This window comes from Physeter macrocephalus, chromosome 6 (genome assembly GCF_002837175.3).
Source record: "Physeter macrocephalus isolate SW-GA chromosome 6, ASM283717v5, whole genome shotgun sequence".
NCBI lineage: Eukaryota > Metazoa > Chordata > Mammalia > Artiodactyla > Physeteridae > Physeter > Physeter macrocephalus.
Window position 1 is genome coordinate 59,620,991 of NC_041219.1, and position 13,189 is coordinate 59,634,179.

The 13,189-nt window shown below is 38.1% G+C and overlaps 1 protein-coding gene across 1 annotated transcript in view; it reads right to left on the reverse strand.

Annotated features, from left to right (window-relative positions):
• Positions 1-13,189, reverse strand: part of LOC102979903 (pregnancy zone protein-like) — a 40,847-nt gene that overhangs the window by 7,614 nt on the left and 20,044 nt on the right. The window contains exons 15-25 of the mRNA XM_024129137.2: positions 12,388-12,537; positions 10,118-10,282; positions 8,076-8,175; positions 5,182-5,344; positions 4,564-4,792; positions 3,932-4,058; positions 3,609-3,730; positions 3,339-3,390; positions 1,262-1,345; positions 553-729; positions 178-265 (exon numbers count right to left, since the gene is read on the reverse strand). Coding sequence (XP_023984905.1) covers positions 178-265; positions 553-729; positions 1,262-1,345; positions 3,339-3,390; positions 3,609-3,730; positions 3,932-4,058; positions 4,564-4,792; positions 5,182-5,344; positions 8,076-8,175; positions 10,118-10,282; positions 12,388-12,537 — 1,457 coding nt within the window. The remainder of the gene's footprint in view (positions 1-177; positions 266-552; positions 730-1,261; positions 1,346-3,338; positions 3,391-3,608; positions 3,731-3,931; positions 4,059-4,563; positions 4,793-5,181; positions 5,345-8,075; positions 8,176-10,117; positions 10,283-12,387; positions 12,538-13,189) is intronic.

Genomic DNA, 13,189 nt, shown 5'->3' on the forward strand with positions numbered 1-13,189 from the left:
TGATTCACTTTGTTATAAAGCAGAAACTAACACACCATTGTAAAGCAATTATTCTCCAATTAAAAAAAAAAGGATAACAAATTTCTATACATGAACTCCAGGTATCAGAGAATAGCTATTTCCAGAATTCTGAAATACTGTGGATCTACAGAGAGCATATGGAAATAATTATCTTACCAAGTGTTTCCCTGACTTCTACTATGACGATCCCCAAAGGTGCTGTAAGAACCATCGCTGTGCTTATAATTCAACTGTCTTTGGTAACCTGAAGAGGAAGTTTGCATAGATTTATGAAATAGCAGAGACATTGGTGAATGAATCAGGGTTTTCCTCAAAACTTGCTGAGGCGTCACAGGGAAACTACTATGTTACTACGAAGTCTCCAAGACTGGATGATACCATCGAATTTCCTGGTCGTATAGTGGGACAACTTGTTGGATACCACAGCAACAATTATTATTAAATCTTAATCAAAGGGATGTTGACTTGAGTTCACTGGAGGAGATATTTAGGGAATCAGTTAATGTTTTTCCTTTTGGGGTAATCTCTCACCACTGGTGAGGTGGCTGATGGCTTTGGACTTGATCTTCTCTGTCAGCTGTCCTGTCTCATTCAGATAGTTCAGAACATAGATGTTAGGGGCAAAAAGGACCATATTCTGCTCTCCACAACCATAGGGCATCTGGAGAAGATTCTGAAGATTTTGCATTGCAGAGCCTAGTATATCACCTGGGGAATGAAAGATAATAAAAAAAAAAATCAGAGGAACTCAGAGCTGACTTACATTGGGATAAGAAGATAGATTACTAAGTGAGAAGTCAAATCATATATAAAGGGGAGGAAAAGAAGGCATAAGAGGTGAAGGAAAACAAGAAATAGAAAGGAAAGAGAAATGCGGGAACAATAAAGTAGATAGTTCAAGGATGGAAAAAATAGGAAAAAATCTGAATGGTAGGATACATCTTTCTGATGAGCCACAAATCTGGTAAAAATCAATTATTTTTAAATCTATTAGGAAGCATCACTACCTAGCCAGTCTCTTGAAGCTGAGGGCACAAAGAGATGACCCTTTTTACTTTTTAGAGTGTATCAAGGTACAAGATGTAGCACAACATCTATTCAACAATGCAGTCCTTAGCTTGGTGCTCTTTCTCTCAATCCAACACCTAGACTCAGGGACTTCAGTAGTAAGGGATGGTGAGGCCCCATGCACTAGAATTATGGGGATGGACAACTGCTTCTTTCGGGCTGGGAGACTCACCCAAAACTGAATGTGTTGCCCTGGCAGAGCCTTCAACCACATTTGAAGGAAGTTTTAGTGACAACTTTTCAGGTTCTCCAGTTTCTAATGAAACAAGACAAATATATATAAGGGAGGGAAAAATGAGAGAAATGTTCTAGTTTTCTTTGAATTTTTTCATCTATATGATCAAGATCCAACATCTCATTTCTCTTGCTCATTATATAATCTCTTTGATGCAATCCAAGTTTCTCCTAAAGCCACAATTCATCTCACAGTGAAGTTCATATTAATCATATATATTTGTGTTAAATTTCTATAGATTTCCTTATAAGCGTATACCTTACGTTATATTTATTTCTTTCTCTTCATTGTTTATGTTAATTTCTACTATAGCTGGTGGTTGTAAAAAAATCATATTCACTCCATAAATATGTATTAAGTGCGTGCTATGTACCAGATTCTGTTTTAAGTGCAATGATATAGCAATTTTCAAAAGAAATTTCCCGACATCCTAGAGTTTTCATTTTGATGGGAGTAATAAAATAACAAATATTTAGTGTGATAGATACTGGTAAGTTCTGTAGAAAAAAATAAAGCAGAGTAAGTGCTTATATGGGTGAGCTAGTGAGGCAAGGCAAATCAGGAAGTGCAGGGTGTGGGGAGAAGGTTCCCAGTGATAAAGCTCATTGATTAAAAAATCATGGGTGACTGAGACTAAGTAAGTCAGGGAGTAAAATTTATAGATATCTAAGGGAAGAGACTTGCAGGAAGAAGGAACAAAATGTGAAAAGACTCCAGAGATTAGAGCATGCTGGGTGTGTTCTAAAATCAGATTAGGAGAACAGTGTGATTAGGATTAGATTAGGAGGAGCAGGGTCAGTAGGGGAGAGGGTAACAGGATATGAAGTCATGAGGATAGAAAGGCTTTGTAGGTGATGCTGGAGACGTAGTCTCTAACTTTGAGGGATATGGGAGACTCGTGGAAGATTTTGAACAGAGGAGGGGCATGGTCTGAAATATGCTTTAAATGATCCCTCTTGTATAGGAACAGGGGGAGATGACCAGGAGTCCAGTTAGGAGGTGACTGAGTTGGTCCAAGAGAGGAAGGTCTAGAGTAAGAGTGGACATGATGAGAAGTGGACAGATTTCAGATATATTTAAAGGTTCAACCAGCTAGATTTCGGAATGGATTGGGTGTGGAGTAGAAGAGAAAGGACATAATAATGGACGACTCTAAAATTTTTTATCTCCAGCAAGTAGAAGAATGGAATGTCCATCATCTGAGATGGAGAAAATTGTAGGAGGAGCAGGCTCATGGGGACTAAGCAGAGGTTCAGTTTTGAACATGCTAGTTTTGAGATACCTCTTAGACCTCCAGGCTTAGAAATGCAGATGGTAAGTGAGCAGTTGAATACATGAGTCTGAGTTCAGGAAAGAGGTGTAGACCAAAGATGTACATTTTGTGGTCTCTGGTACAAAGTTGTTATTGAAGTTCTGTGACTAGATGAGATTATTAGGGGATACTTACATAGAGAAGAGAAGAGATCTGTAGACTAAGCGCTGTTCTCTAGATGATTTTAGATAGTGCAGAGTTGAATATTTTAATAGTAATTTTTAAATGACTGTGTGAATATTTAAATGGTAGTTTTAGTGTAATAGAAAAAGATTGGTTTTCTATATATGTTAATGACCTAAAGTTCTTCTTAAAATAACTTGTTTAAATAAAAACATGAGTACACTTCAACTATTAACAGAATAACCAATAGTACTAGTGCCACAAAGATATTTCAATAGTTTGAAAATTGTGTTGGAAGAAGTTTGGGAAGCACGGGTGTATTGGAAAGAATCCTGTCCTATAGTCATCAGCTTTAGTCTTCATTATTAGCCAGGAGCTTTTAGGTGAGTCTCTTAACTTCTCTATGTCTTTATCAGGAAAAGATTGTTCTCCATCAAATGTCCTTTGATTTGCACATGGGATAGTATACTTGTTTCCTTTCTTTCCCCCCAGAGGAAACATGCCCCAAAGGGCATTTCACAACTATATACTTTGGCAAGTGGCTTAACAAAAGAATTTTGTCTATTTTTTGACACTTACCTGAAGCACAAAGAAGTGTGTTGAAAGTTTCCTCCCTTTCTATTCCTTCAGGCTTTGTATTGAAAGAAAAAAAATCAAAAAGAAAAGTGATAGTGAATGTAGATAGTGATAGAGAAAAATCAATCACTTTAGGAGAGAAACTGTTAGTGAAAACTTGAGTTGTGGACATATTCATATTCTTGGGAATGAAATGTCACTGTCGCATACCTATTAGATAATGTGATTTACATAATAAGGCCTCTGAGACTCAGAGAAAGTAGACCTGCATACCTCAACAAATAAGGGCTTGACTATGGTGTCCTTCTGTCCAAGTGCTGGGACGTGGGGCACCTCATTGTCACACAGTTCCTGAGACTGCAGGGCTTCTGCAGTAGCTGTGAAATTCACCTTTCCTGGGGAATAAGATTCTTAAGGAGTTAAACAGTGATTCTATATTTAATGGTTTCTTCTTTTTAAGCCTCTCCAATATTTATAATGGTTTTCTTTCAATCGATCATTGTCAAAGGAGGAGATAAAACATGCATCTGGGTGGGAATGGAAAGCAAATCATGACAACATAAGAAGTAGGATTTGTGAACAACTTTACCACTCACCCAGTGACTTTGGGGTAACAGCCCAGGACACAGTTTTCTGCTTATTTCCACAGACACAGTGAGATTCTTCATTCTTCTCTACTGGGATGGCCAAGAAGGCAGGAGAGATCTCCAGCTGCACGCTGACCTGTCCCCCATTCCCACCCACAAATTTGAGAAAGAACACAGGCAAAAGGTCAGTAACAGGAGGAAGAAGCTTAAAGGGACAATGCATACTAATTGAGAGGCTTTGAGAAACTGTTCAAACAAGGTAAATCCTTTCAAATATTTTGTAGTTTAGATGTTTGCCATAAGGACTTTGAAAAACGGACAGGAATCAGGGTAAATACTCAGGATTTAGGCTTGTGCCAACACAAGGAAGAGATATTTTCTTTAGTTAAGAGTGAAAAAATAATAAGGGGGAAGTAGTATCTGAATTTAGGAATACACAAATAATGCAGAGTCCTGAATAAATATAACCTTACCACCTCAGACCTGTTGGGGAACTTTGTTCTTAGTACTTATTCCATTCTAAAATTAGGCTACATCATGTTCAATTATGACTTACTAGGAGATTACCTGGGAAATCTAGATAATGAATGGTGGTTTTGTTCCTTCCTTCTACTTTTGCTTACGTCAAGAAGTGCCCTTACCCGAATGCAATGGGACACATAGCTGAATGCAGTGGCTTTGAGTGTGAAGGCTTCTCCTCGAACCACAGAGTAGGGAAGAGTGAGTTCCAGGAAGAAGGGCTGGAAGGCTGTAAGAGAGACGGTGGGGGAGAGGCCAAGCCCTGCTGTTCCAGACAAGCAGAGTGCGCCAGCCTTCCACTCCGTGATGGTGTCAGGGACCTTCACTGCCAACTCACTTCTACCCGATACGCTAGGGAGGGGAAAAAGAGGAGGAGAGTCAATGAGTCCCCTCTTTATCAAGCACCACAGCTGATCCTAGAGCATGAAAACTTAGTGTGCTAAATGTTAAACTTGATATAAGGTTTGGTGTTCGTAATGAGGTCTCTGAAAGTTTTTTTTTTTTTTTCTTTTTAGGGTCGAGGGTAGCTTCCTACTTTCTGTTATTTTAAGTGTCTCAGGACCAAATTAGAGAAAGAAAATTACATTGTTTAGCTATGAGATGAATGAACTATGAATCTAAATAACTACCAGAAAAGAGCGGAGCAGACGGAAAGGATCAGGAACCAATGATCACACCAGAATTATAGAGGAGGATTCAAATCCTTTTATGAACTCAATTCTGGGCAACACACAACTTACTCGAGTGCCACCAAGTCCCAGATCCAGGTCTCAGGGAAATACTTCCGGACTGTCTCTTTCACTTCCACAGCTGGAGCGTTTTCTCTATCTACCATTGGATAAACTATCCCTGAATTTCCACGTGCTAGAGCAGAGCCTACTGGACCTATTGGACCCATTTGACCTGTCGAGAGAAAACACACAGGGCCCAACATAAGCCTCAGTTTTATCCTTAATTTCTTACAGCTGCCTTATTTATCAAGTAGAATAAGGTCATATGCTCAGGGAATGTTTATTATTAGAACAATTTCACCTACCGGCTTCTTACTTTGTTCACTCGTCTGTGTGTCCTATTGGAAGGCTAAATCCTATTGCTTCATCAAATGGTTTAAAGGTAACTGTATTTTTCTCTAGAAGTGAAAACAAATGTAGCTCTCCCTAAGCTGAGTTTTCAACTGGTGAAGGCAAAAATAAAGAGTAATTTAAAACAACAAATACTGCTTATACCCTGACGGGATGATCACGTGTTCTCCATTTGCAGTGAGAATCAAACAAGAGGAATTGATAGTAGCTACAGCAAGAGGATTTCAGGAATTTTTTTTAACAGTTAATAAGATATGAAAACATAAACAATAATATAGTAAAGTATGGGTTATGGACAACAGAGACTCAATAAAGGACAGAAAATAAACTTTAGATTGGCCAGAAAAGACTTTACAAAGCAGAACTTAAGAAGACCATGAAAGGATGAGAATCAGAGGGGAATGAAGAAGGCATTCCAAGGAAACAGCTACACATGTATGTACACAGAGGTCAGAAGCAATGCTCCAAAGGGATAACAAAAACCGCCTCAGGAGTAGAATGTCTATCTCGGGGCGGGGTGGGGGCATTTAACATAGCTGAGTAAATAGTAGGTGTAATTATATAATAAAACACCATGAAGGTTAGGACAAATAAATTAGATCTGTTAAGGAGGCAGGAGTTAGGTTGATTTTAAAAAGTGATAAAAGCAACTATACTACAATAAAAATTAATTTTTTTTAAAAGTGACCTACCAGAGATCAGAAGACATTATAAAGATAGTATGTATAAATATATAAATGTAAACATACATAAAATAATAGCACTGAACATGCTCTTTTAAAACCTTAAATATGATGACCTATGAATTCTGGAAGTAGCGATTATGTCTGAGAAATAAGTGACATGACAGAAGCAATGTTGAAGGGCGATGTGCCTTTCATGGTATAGAGGCTGGATTGAAGTGGAGAAAGACGGAAGGCAAGGAAGGTAAATTATGGTGGCTTTTTAGTACTTTGGTTATGAAAGAATGAAGGACAGGACTAAGGTGGTGTGACTGAACAGGAAAAGGAAAGAATGGATAGGTGACGAATACCAAATGTAAAATTTGTCTAGAGTGTTACAGAATATCTGTGATAAGAATGTAATGATGGTACTCTGTTTTCAGGATTTTCTGGATCATTCGACCTACATGTTTTCACTTAAGATTGAAAAGAAAATAATACACTTGGTATTAAGAGGGATGTGAAAATAAAGTAATAATAATGTTTTTTAGTTTTTTTAACCAAAAAACACGGTTATATGGAATCATGATTATGTTTTTTTAAATTTATGCTCATGATACCTCAGTGACTTTGGTGTTGTCATTCTGACTTTCAACTGAGCCTCAAAAATGTTACATGAGTCTGCAAATTTTTTTTTTTTGCCACACCACGTGGCATGTGGGATCCTTAGTTCCCCAACCAGAGATCAAACCTGTGCCCCCTTCAGTGGAAGCACAGATTCTTAATCACTGGACAGCCAGGAAAGTTACCGAGTCTGCAAATTTTCAAAGTTATATGTGTCATACCAGATAAAGGTATGATGAAAACTTGTTGTTTTGTTTTTTTTTTTACTACATGAATTTGTTTCTGTGGAGGGAATATTCTTATTCATTCCTCTGCTTTCATAACTTTACTCTTTGTCTTCCTAGCCAAATAATTTCTTCTGTATTAAATGTGTTTAATTTATTTTTAAAAAACACTTTATACCACAAGATTTCTTATTAGAAAATGGATTAGTAACCATCCCCGCATGCCTCTAGACACTTCTCTAGGCCTGTTAGCAGCAGAAAAGAAAATAGAGCTAGAATCTTGTCAACTTTTCCTCTTTTCTAAGTATACTTGAGACACACAAAGAGACTAAGTATATCCACCAAAAGCTGAATTATTCTATTTTGTTTAGTATGTCAAAATCACTTTGATTTCCATAAAAGAATATGACAGAGGCAAACAATATCTATATAATCCTTCACATTTCTCAGCATCCCTTGCAGGTAGGGCAATGAGATATATGCCACTTCCACTGCTGACCATAAAAGTCATATGCAAATCTATTCCTTCTTCCCCATGGTAGTAACCTTGAAAGGCACATTGGAGATGGAGTCACAAGATGAAAGCCCAATGAACCTCCCTGACAATGACTGGTCAGGAGGTGTCCTGAACAGCTACTGGACTCACAAGCAGTGTTTGTGAAAGGAAAAAAATAAACTGTTATATGCTTAGCCTCTGAGACATGGGGGTTTGTTTGTTACTGCAATATAATTTATCTTATCCTGACTAATTTAGGTATTGAAGCCACAGTGGGTAGAGGATTTAAATTACCAAGACTATTGAAGACTATGACAAAAAAGTATTTGATTTGGATGAGAGACAGAGAGAGAGAGGGAAAGAAATAATAATGGCTTAAAAATTATTTTTTCTGGGGAAAAATGTTATATGAAGAAAATTTACCAAGAAGTTGCTGCAGAGTCACAACATTCAGTACTTTAAAAAATGGCTTTTTATCCCAACCCAATGCAGCAAAGCATCACTTTTCTTCTATTATTTTAGCAGATAAATAATTCTCACCCTTACCTCCTGCATAGGTGATAGGTGCTCCTGGATATGGCTGAAACAGCTGACAAAAATGTGGCTTGTGGATTTTTGAGTTGGTAAAAATATTTAATCCTACAGACTGGAGGAAAAATAATTATTAAAGCATACTGGCAATCCAGTCTGGAGACGAGAATATTTCCTTACGTTTGTATTATACTTTTACTATTATTATACATATAGCTCATAGGATCATCATGAAAATTCCACACAATGGAGGAGAGAGGTATTTTATAAGTATGAAAATGGGGTCACAGAAAGTCCAGATCATCCAGTTAGTGAATGGGAGTTGGGATTAGGATCCACTTCTGATTCCTATTTCTGAATTTTGTCTCCTGTGCGCTGATGCCTCTTTAATTATCTTTTGCCTCCAAGAAACTTGAGTATTTTAATTCTGGATGTTTTTCTTTCCTTCCTTTCCCCCCCAAAACCAAACATTAACTTTGTGGCAGAGAGTAATTTTTTTTTCTTTTCAATTGAATTTGTAGGGTTGCATATTGGAGATTTTTTTTAAAAATAGATTTATTTATTTATTTTTAGTTGTGTTGGGTCTTCGTTGCTGTGCGCAGGCTTTCTCTAGTTGCAGAGAGTGGGGGGTTACTCTTCGTTGCGGTGCGCGGGCTTCTCATTGCAGTGGCTTCTCTCGTTGTGGAGCACAGGCTCTAGGCGTGCAGGCTTCAGTAGTTGTGGCTCTCAGGCTCTAGGGCGCAGGCTCAGTAGTCGTGGCACACAGGCTTAGTTGCTCCGTGGCATGTGGTATCTTCCCCTACCAGGGTTCAAACCCGTGTCCGCTGCGTTGACAGGCGGATTCTTAACCACTGTGCCACCAGTGAGGTCCTGGGGATTTTTCTTCACAGTCAGTACACTTTGTTTTGTTTATGTTTTATTGGAAAATATTCCTTTGCCTGAATATCTATGTTCAACTCATCCCTTTTGTGATTTATCCTTTCCTTTTTTCTTTCTCACTGTCTTTTAAGTATCCTGAATCTCTGCATGCAAAACACAATTGCAGATGTCCACAGTAGCCTGATTCCTAGAGCCCCCCTGTTCCAAGTTTCCTGTTTCTTTGATATTAGTCACAAATACTACTTGCTGTCCTATCGCAGAGTACTTGGGAAACTGTGGGACTCTGAAGCACAGTTGTCAGTGGTGGCAGTGATATGGAATGGGGAGAAAGAAGTCAGAAAGAAATGTTTAAAGATGCTGTAGTTAGCTAATAAACCGAGTCTTGTTTTTCTCCCTCTACCACCGTCTGATTTATGATTCTGGAGGCTCCAGAAGAGGGAGGTTTAAATTGTTCTCAGCTAAGCTGCAGACCTCATCAGCTAAGCTGATGTATGCTTTCCTCAAGGTATAATGAGAGTTTTCAGTCCTTTTTGGTAGAGATAAGATTTAATCTCACAACCTGGATAAACTTCCTTTTCGTAACTCTGCCTAATTAAAGATACACATTTGAGCTAACGTACCTAAGGCATGCTAATGTTTCTACTCCAAGTTTTGTAAATCTTTTCTTTATGAACAGCTACTTTCAGTTTTCCTGAAATTTTACTGCACTGAAGGTGTTGGCTGAAGTAATGTACTTTGTGTATTTAGTCATTTACTCAATCATTTATTTATTGTGAAAATGACTGTTATAATGGCTGCCAATAGGGTACTCACCTTTCCAAGGGTGTCAGAGGTGCTATGGGAAATATTTTGTTTTTCTCACGTATTGGAATCTCTGAGAATCACTGAGAGGGGAATATGACAGTGGTAACTAGGTTTGGGATCAATTTGGTTAAAGTTGTGGCCCTAAAAGTATACCTCTTGCTGTTTAAAGTGCCAGAGAAATTCATGATTGACTCTCTGTGTGTATACAAAGTTCCGTATGCCTCTGAGATTTCAATATTTTTCTGTTAATCACAAATTTTCTTTTTGGTGAGTGGGAGGAAGATCAGATTTTAGAGCTTAGAAATCCATTTGTTCTCCATCTTTACAAAGACTCAGAAATCAAATTTGGTTATGTTTTTAGGAAGAAGAATTACCTCGAAGATACTGTAAACATCATCATCACTCAGGACCTGCTTTGGTGTGTAAATGATTCCATTGTGAGTTATATCTTCTGCATTGATGCAATTTTCCCCATCTTCATTCACAGGACCTCCATATCTAACACTAAGGATGCTCTTTACTGGTAGCAAATCATAGACCTGCAAAATAGAGAGAACAAAGGAAAAACTCTTATTTATTTTATTTTATTTTATTTTATTTTGAGTGTGATAATGTTCAATCTGGAGTTTAAGATATCATGGTGCTTATTTAACACTCCCATACCAACATTATAAAAAGTGACACAGAAATCATGGGGAGATATTAAGTGTTATGGATCCTAATCCTCTTCTTGTACAAAAGAAATTAATACATAAAGATATCAAATTAATTGATCAAAGACTCAGAGCCCATTTTGGCTGAGTAAGTATAAAACTCAAGTCTCTTTGTCTCCCAGCCCAAACGCCTACTTTTAAAAGAAAGCAAAAATGTGGACAGTACAGAGAAACATAATGAAAGAATAAAAGTCATTCATACCCATCACCCAGAAACAACCTCTGTAAATACTTAATTCATTCCCTTTTCCCATTTTATATGATTAAATTCTTCCCAAGTTTTTTTTTTTTTAAGTCTACTGTTTTAAGACCAATTTTAACTTGGAAAAAAACTAGGTACAGGGGTAACCTAGAAAGAAATCCATTCCAGTTCAGTTTTGGCCCTAGTATAAGGCTACCTGCTCAGTCATATAGTGTTCATTAAACACAGAGTGACATACAGTGTTCATTAAACACACAGTGACTCCATGCGGACCTGCTGTCATCTCTTATCTAAGCTACTACAATAGCCTCCTGACTGTTTTCATTCTTGCTCGCATACTCTGAGCGGCAAACAAGATCTTCTTACCAAATAAATCTGAATCACTGAATCACTCTCCTGCTTAAAACTCCTCAGTGATTTACCACTACATTTGCTGTCAACTCCTGACTCCACTGCAAGCTCGCAGTGCTTGCCGTGATCTTCTTTACTTTCCATTCCACCTACCACCTCTACCATCCTCTTCTCTCACCATTAGGTATAAGGTCATTACCTTTTCCTCTTTGAACAATGCAGACTTATTCTGACTGCAAGACCTACAGGCACGCTGCTTTCATTCTGTGTAATGCCTGCCCCTGCCCCCCGTTATCTGACAATCTAAGAAGACACCCCTAATCACTAATCACTATATCAAAAATTGTTCAACTCTTTTCTTTAGCTCAACATCCTGTTTATTCCTTAAATGATACCTATCAAAATTTAGAACTATTATATGTTTATATGTTTTTGTTGCTTGCTTGTTTAATAGCTCACAAGAGTATACGTCTAAAATGGTCAAAGACCACATCTGATTGTTCACCATAAAAACTCCTGTTCCTGGAACAGTATCTATCCCGTAGTCCAGACGCAGGGGATATTCGTTAAATAAATAAATGGCCAATGAAGACTGTAAACTATGGGGCCCTTTTGGAAGTTCTTCATTATAAGAGACATCTTTAAAAGACAAGTTTGAATGGAAACTCTCTTTTGTCCATACTTAAAACCAATGAGTAAGTGCCTGTTTCTTAGAGAAGACTTAAAAACCTGGCATTTCACATACTCTCTTGAATTGTGGTGTGTTAGACATGACATTGAATAAAATTTGGTTCAAATCCCACCTTTAAACTATATTTTTGGCATGTTCTTTCTATAGTTGCTGAATTTATCCTGGCTGTGTTTTCTTCATTCATAAAATTAAGGTAATAATATCCACGTTAAGGAATTATTATTCATTTATTCGTTCATTAAAAATGTGTTGAGGGACTTCCCTGGCAGTCCAGTGGTTAGGACTCCACGCTCTCACTACCGAGTGCGTGGGTTCAATCCCTGGTCAGGGAACTAGGATCCCGCAAGTCATGCAGTGTGGCCCTCCCCGACTGCCAATAAACAAAAAAGAGAAATGTTTTGAGCATCTTTTACATGTAAGGACTGTGCTAGGCACAGGGAATGTAGTAGTGAACGCGACTGCTCACTCTTTGATACGTTATAGCAGAGAATGAAGTAAGATGATCTGTGTGAAGCACCTTGTGCAATGTCTTTTTTGGAACTGAATTGAATCCAAACTCATATGTGACTTACTACACTATGCCTGACACTGTGAAGAACTTGTCCTTTGCAGTTATAACTTCCAGCTTCAAAAAATGGTCATATCATGTGTGCATTTTCTGATATGCAAGACTGAAACGGGACTCACTGACTGAGGTGAGACCTCAGCTTCAGGCTTCATTAGCAGGACACTCTGATCCACTGCACGGAGGGCACAGAGGGAGCGAGGAGCGCCTGTGACCTTCAGGTTGGTATCTGAGGCTGGCAGGCCCCGGGCTGAAGAGAAGCTCAAATTTACCTGTAAAGAGGATATGATTATAGCCACAAATTTTCTAATCGTTACAATCTTAAAACTCTCTTCTACCCCAGGGTAGGACTAGTCCTTTCCACACTTCCTTTCTCTTCATCCATGTTAGAGAAGGGTTAAGAGGTGAATCTGCCCGGCGACTACCAGTTAACCATCTCTGGAATAAACTGGAAATGTGGTTCGGTTAACTCAGGTTTCCCACTCTTTTTATAACCAGTGAAATATAAATTGACGTTGATCACAGTAAAAGAGAACCTTGAGTGGGAATTGGAATACATACGCTAACAAAGATACATACCTTTCTCCATGCAGTGTTTTTGTGATGAATGTGTGCAGTTTGCAGGGGGCTGTGAAAAATCCTATTCCACCTCTAAGACCAGCCAATGAAGTCTCCTTCAGTTGGCCCTCTTAACCACCTGGCATTCTAAAGCGGTGTAGTACTGTTTATCAGGGTCAGGAGTTTACTCATTAATTTAAAAAACTAAACATCTAATATGCATCCTAAGAGTTAATTCATTGACAATATTCAAAGGACTGCGAATAAAGGATAAGAACTACAAAATAATGAAAAATTGTGTGTAATTTTTTTCAGAGATTTGACTGGTTTGGCCAGTAGAAATTCATTGGTAAGTGAATATATTGG